Source organism: Mus caroli, chromosome 4 (assembly GCF_900094665.2).
Source record: "Mus caroli chromosome 4, CAROLI_EIJ_v1.1, whole genome shotgun sequence".
Taxonomy (NCBI): Eukaryota; Metazoa; Chordata; class Mammalia; order Rodentia; family Muridae; genus Mus; species Mus caroli.
This window is the reverse complement of record NC_034573.1, coordinates 113093818-113100422: the sequence shown is the minus strand read 5'-3', so window position 1 is coordinate 113100422 and position 6605 is coordinate 113093818. Positions and strand designations below refer to the sequence as shown.

At 52.0% G+C, this 6605-nt stretch overlaps 1 protein-coding gene across 1 annotated transcript in view; it reads left to right on the top strand.

Annotated features, from left to right (window-relative positions):
• The window catches only part of LOC110293403 (bone morphogenetic protein 8A), a 29216-nt gene extending 22646 nt beyond the window's left edge, over nucleotides 1–6570 (top strand). Inside the window, exons 3-6 of the mRNA XM_021161233.1 lie at nucleotides 2728–2922; nucleotides 3334–3413; nucleotides 3786–3896; nucleotides 6421–6570. Of these exons, the coding sequence (XP_021016892.1) occupies nucleotides 2728–2922; nucleotides 3334–3413; nucleotides 3786–3896; nucleotides 6421–6570 (536 nt within the window). The remainder of the gene's footprint in view (nucleotides 1–2727; nucleotides 2923–3333; nucleotides 3414–3785; nucleotides 3897–6420) is intronic.
• The last annotated feature ends 35 nt before the right edge of the window (nucleotides 6571–6605 follow it).

Sequence of the window (6605 nt, the reverse complement as noted above, 5' to 3'; positions counted from 1 at the left end):
GTGGCTTTCAAGGCCCTGTTTTGAAGATTTCTCAGCTGCTCTGTCCTCCCAGTGTGTGGCCCTGTGACCTCCCCAGCACTCCCTCTGTGCCTGAGACTCTGGCTCCTCACAGCCCCTGCTCCCCACCATCCTCACTCTGCACCCCATCCTTCCCATGCAGCTCCCCAACCCCTGCCCCACAGCTCTCGGCCACATTCCTGGGATTGAGTCTCACAGCTTCCACATTTGTTGGTGGCAGGTGACGTCATAGGTCAAAGGTTGAATTGATGAATTTTTCCTTCATGTGGTTGGTGAGCATCTGGTATGGAGCCCAGCTTGGTGAAGGGCTCACCTCTGAGCGGACTGCCTTGACCTCAGTAAACAGACTGATGTTTACATGCACTTCATGTAAACAGACAAGTGTGCATGCACGTGCGAGTGTGTTTTGTTTCACTGTGGTTTTGTGTTGGGGATTGTACCCAATGCTTCATGCTCACTAGGCAGGCGCTCTACCACTGAGCTGTGGCCTCAGCCCTTTGGGTTCTCATACACTTCATCCGGTCCTGGCGGTGGGGTCCCGATACATGTGTGTCTGTGCACATACATGCATGTGTGTGCGCATTGGTGCTTGTAACAGGTCAGCTGAACAACCGTGCTGTGTTAATGATCTATAACGTGAGCATAGGCAGGCTTTGGTGTGAGGAATCTCACACAGGCAGAAGGGCAATGGTTCTGAGTCCTGTTATGACACCAGAAGGGAACTTGACTGCAGATGGGAGGTGAACATCGAAGTGAGCTGCTGCGTGCCGTGGGTATTCTGGAGACCGAGTCTAAGGATGGAAAAGGTTTGCAGTGCTGAGGACTTTTGTAACTTAAAGCAACAGGACAGAAATAGTCCAGGGTGGGAGATGAGAGTTCTGGAGGTTGGAAGGACATTTATGGCTAATCTTCCTTCTTGCATGGAAGGTTTTTTGTTTGTTTGTTTGATCCTTCTGTTGTTACACTGCTTGCCTGGTTTTGTTTTGGTTGATTTGGTTTGTATTTTCAAGTTTTAATTGTTTGTTAGGTTGATTTTTTTTTTCTTGGAGACAGCCATGGCTGGTCTGGAAGCCAGGCATGTTTAACCGTGCCACACCTTTTTTTTTTTTTTTTTTTTTTTGAAACAGGCTTTTATATAGACCAGGCTGACCTCAAATTCGGTATGCAGAGTAGAATGACCTTGTATTCCTCCTGCTTCCTCTGCAGAGTTCTGGGTTTGCTGGAATGGGCCACCACGCCAGTGTAATAGAGTGCTTCTGCATTTAGAAAGGACGGGGGCGGAGGGGGGCTGGAGAGATGGCTCAGCGGGTAAGAGCACTGACTACTCTTCCCAAGGTCCTGAGTTCAAATCCCAGCAACTACATGGTGGCTCACAACCACCCGTAATGAGATCTGACGCCCTGTTCTGGTGCATCTGAAGACAGCTACAGTGTGCTTATTTATAATAATAAATCTTTGGGCCAGAGCCAGTAGGAACTGAGCAAGCGGGGTTGACCAGAGCAAGCAGAAGTCCTAAATGCAATTCCCAACAACCAGATGAAGGCTCACAATCATCTGTACAGCTACAGTGTGTACTCATATACATAAAATAAATAAATCTTAAAAAAAGAAAGAAAGAAAGAAAGAAAGAAAGAAAGAAAGAAAGGAAGGAAGAAAGGAAGGAAGAAAGGAAGGAAGAAAGGAAGGAAGGAAGAGAGGACAGGGGACACTGGCAGGGCCTACCACCAAAGCCAGAGCTGGTGATGGAGGCTGCTCACCTGGCCTTACTGTGCTGTGGAGACATCTGCTATCCTTAGTGGATCTGGGGTGAAATCCCCCTGTATACGTTCCATAGTCTTCCTGTGGACAGGACTCTGGTCTGTCTCCCTGAAGCCCCCTCCTTTCTTTGAAGCCCTTGGCTGGCCTAGCGAGCACACAGTTGGCACTGGAATGAGCAGGCTGTGAACTGAACCCTTGACTTTGTGACTGCTCTGACTTCTGTCCTGGTTCTGCCTGGGGCCTTGGTTGTAAGAATCTGAGAGGCAGTGAATGCCCTACCCTTGGATGAGCAAGCTTGCCATGCTGGGAGAATAAACCCAAGGTTTGTCCTTGTAGAAGCTGCCATGACCTGGTGTGTCATGAACCACACCTAATCCCTAGGAAGTACAGACTGATAGGGCCCGGGTGTGTGTTAGATCACTGGACCAAGGGAGCCCCAGTCCTGAGCATCATACCAGTAGTGAACTCTGGTCATCTCTGAGTGACTGTGACCTGTGTTCCATAAAGAATAAAATATGGACCGGACAGTGGTGAACACCTTTAATCCCAGCAGTCAGGAGGCAGAGTCAGGTTGATCTCTGTGAGTTCAAGGCCAGCCTGCTCTATGAAGTGTGTTCCAGGACAGCCAAGGCTACCCAGAAAAACCCTGTCTTGAAACTGCCCCCCCCCATCTCCTACCTCCAAAAAGATATATGGGGTTATAGTGAGACTGATTGAGGAAATTACTGTTTGCAATCCTGACTCCTGTCAAATGTTTCTCAAGTCTATCAGGTTATCACTAGCAGGGATGCCTGTGGCTACAGAGGTCCCTGGCCCCGACACATCAGACCTGCTTGCCAGAGTACTTAGATTGGTCTCCGGACAAGGAAACAGGTTCATAGGTGCCATGCTACCATCCACAAGTCAAGTCCCCGAACTTCCCTTTCCGTTGTCTCTGTCTCTGTCTCCCAGGGCACAGCATGGATCCTGGCCTGGCTGGTCTGCTTGGACGACAAGCACCACGCTCCAGACAGCCTTTCATGGTAACCTTCTTCAGGGCCAGCCAGAGTCCTGTGCGGGCCCCTCGGGCAGCGAGACCACTGAAGAGGAGGCAGCCAAAGAAAACGAACGAGCTTCCGCACCCCAACAAACTCCCAGGGATCTTTGGTGAGGGTGGGGTTGAGCCTCCTGGGAGGTCTCTTTACAAAGTGGTAGCCTTCCAGTAGATCTGATTGGAGACCCTTGACCTTTGGGGTGTGCCTGGCTAGGGGAGAGGGCTGCAGAGGAAAGCAGTGTGCCCTGGGGTCCTGTTGGGGTGTTCTCTGGAACATCTGGAGGCCCTCCAGGCAGCAAGGTGAGAGATCTTGGTGAACATAGCCATAGCCTGTGGTGATGGAGCCACAGAAGGACTGTTGAGCTGGGTCACGGCACGAGCAGGGATCCAGAAGTGGACCTTGTGATTCCAGTGCTCTTGTCCTTCATTGTAAATGTGCCTCCTGTCACATCACCACTGGGAGTACCCATGACAACTCTGTAGGGCAGGACCCCTGAATAGACTGTGCCTTCTCGTCCCTGCAGATGATGGCCACAGTTCCCGCGGCAGAGAGGTTTGCCGCAGGCATGAGCTCTACGTCAGCTTCCGAGACCTTGGCTGGCTGGTAATTTCTGCCTTTCCTCTGCCTGCTACCTGCAGACCTTGGTGCCTCCAGTGGGGTCGGGGGTGGAGCTACTGTGCCTTTAATGTGCATCAAAGTTATGAAAATGGAGGCGGTCTGTGGGCTCTGCCCAGTAAGCCGTCAGTACTCCAACAAGGAAACTGAGGCTGGGTGGGCAGGGCCTCAGCTGCTGCAGGAGGCATAGGGGCAGCCTGTGGAGGAGACGAGGGTGTAAAGAGAGCTGGGGTCCAGCTTTGCCTACTGAGGAGAGGGTCACTGAGGGATGAGGGTACACAGCCACAGGTCATCCTGTGACAGGAGCCGTGACAATGGTCTTGGAAGGACATTGATGTGACTCCTCTCTCCCATCCCCAGGACTGGGTCATCGCTCCCCAGGGCTACTCCGCCTATTACTGTGAAGGGGAATGTGCTTTCCCACTGGACTCCTGTATGAATGCCACCAACCATGCCATCTTGCAATCTCTGGTCAGTACCACAGTAGCCTGCTGTGACAGGTGGAGTGGGGCAAGGAGGGGTAAGAACAGCAGGAGGAGGGGCTTTCTAGGCAGGCTCAGCTAGAGTTTGATTCCAGAACCTCAGTAAGAGTTGTTGCTGCGTGGGCATCTATGTGCAGACAGCAGCAGCGCACACATGCACTGCACATGCACAACAGCAAGCCTGTGGACCTGGATAGGACCCAGTTTGACATGCCACAGCCCCTGTGATCACACTGAGGCACACATACAACACTCGGGCATCCCACAGGGGCCTGTGTGACCTCAGTGGACAAGTATAAAATGGACACAGTGGATCTGACCTCCCTGGTATGCTCATCCGTCCTGCCTGGCAGGTAGGCCTCCCTGGGCTCTGTTCTGGGCCTTGGGTCATTCCTAATACCTTTCCCCTTACATCCCAGGCTGGATTAGGACTCAGTAGGTAACTAAGGATGACTTTGAACTTCTGCTCCCCCCACCTCTGGTCCAGAGTGCTGGGATTATTCATGTGCAATATTATGCCCAGTTTATGTGACGTTGTGGGTCAAATCTGGGGCTTTCTGCACCCTGAACAGGCTCACGGCCAACTGAGGTCTATCCAGAACTCCACCCTTGCTGCTGTTTTTGACCCCTCCTCTTTCCTGACTGTTCTCTTAGGGTAGCACTGGTAAGCTTTAGAATCTAGGCCATTTTCAGTTTAGGAAGCAGGTTCTAGCCGAAGTCACACTGCAGCCTGTATTGAAAGGCGTTTGTGCTTGCTGAGTCTGGTATTGGAACCTTCTAGAACTTTTTTTCCCTGATGTCCTGGGGTTCCACAGCTTTGTCTTTATCTAGCAAGAGGCTGTGCCAAGTGATGTCCCAGAGTGAGCACAGTGAATTCAAAGAGCTGCTCTGAGCTGGCGCTAAGGAATCCTTTCACTGTGGCCATTGGCATTTGCTGGACACCTGGGAGGAGCAGCCCAGGGTGACAGTGAGATATGCAGTCATTAGTCCCCAAGTAAGGGAGACCCCTGGTATGATGGTGCACCTGAGTCTCTGGGTCTTGTCCCCTCCCCACTTTGCTCTGTGCTCTGTTGCCCCAATGGCAGTGGCTTGGCTAAAGTGAGAGCTCATGACTTGTCCCAGCAGCAGACAGGACAACCTCTGTCCCCTGGGGAGGCTGTGTTAAGCACATAAGTAAAGCAGCAGTGAGCAAGAGGAGGACCATAAGGTCTAGGGTAAAGCTGTTCGTTGGTGATGGAGAGAGCCTGGTTTGCACTTCTGCATCAGGAGCATCCGGGACAGCAATAGAAAGAAGAAAATCAGCCAGCGCAGTGGTAGCACATGCCTTTAATCTTTGCACTCAGGAGGTAGAGGCAGGGTTTACAGAGTGAGTTCCAGGACAGCCAGGGCTACACAGAGAAACCTGCCTTGAAATCCACCCCTGCCCCCAGTCAGGTCTAAATAGCAAGTTCCAGGCTACATACTGAGACCCTGTCTCAAACCAAACCAAACCAAACCAAACCAAATCAAACCTAACCAAACCAACACAACACAACACAGCACAACAATAACAAGAATACACAGATGGCCCCATGCAAACTATGAGTTAGTTTTGTGGCTGCTGAGTGAATGAAAGACTGTTATCCACACTGTCATCTGACGAAGCCTAGGGCTGTGACAAGTGTAAGAAGGAGGTGTCCTATGGTATCAACACCCCTCTCTCTAATGTCCCACCGCAGAAATGGCCTCTTCTAGATTCCAGCCATTTCAGCCACGCTTCCTCCTCTGACACAGGCACACTTAACATCTCCTAGTTATGTCATGTGACGTTGTACATGGAGAGGTGAGGAACAGCTGCCCCCAGTCCCAGTCTGGCTATATGTCGCCCCTGAGGGCTCTCCTCCCTCCATGGCCTCAGTGAAGCTGCTGCCTCATACTTGCCCAGTTATAGCTGGGCTTCTGGGCTGTGAAAGCCTGTGGGGAGGGGGTGCCCATCAGACTGCTTCCTGTAGACCCCACTCCTGGGACTTGGGAAGCCAAGGGGAGGCTCTAGACAGCTAAACACACACACACACACACACACACACACACACACACACACACACACACCACACACACACACACACACACACACACACACACACACACTGCTCTATACCTGTTAGGAATGTAGTTGAGCACAGGGCAGTGTGGGGTAGTGAGGGCCCAGAAGAGGCACTCGTGGGCACCCAGGGCTGGAGAGTAGCAGGACTGCCTGTGTCTGGGCAGACTTGGATATGACAGTGGACCAGGAGCTGAGAATGCCCATAGCCTTTTGTGTTAGTGTGCCTGGCCTGTGCTCTGAGCCCACCAGGCAGGACAAATTATAATGAGGGACCTACTCTAGCCCAAGGTGGAGAATGACGTTGGGCTAGTGAGCGACTCAGTCCTTCTGGAAAGGAGGCAAGCAAGAGCTGAGGCTTTGCTGGGTAGTTCTTTGAGGAGGACACCAGGTTCACAACCTTGCTTGTGTCCCCTCCTTCCCTCCCTGCCAGGTGCACCTGATGAAGCCAGATGTTGTCCCCAAGGCATGCTGTGCACCCACCAAACTGAGTGCCACCTCTGTGCTGTACTACGACAGCAGCAACAACGTCATCTTGCGGAAACACCGCAACATGGTGGTCAAGGCCTGTGGCTGCCACTGAGGCCCAGCCCAGCATCCTGCTTCTACTAACTTTTA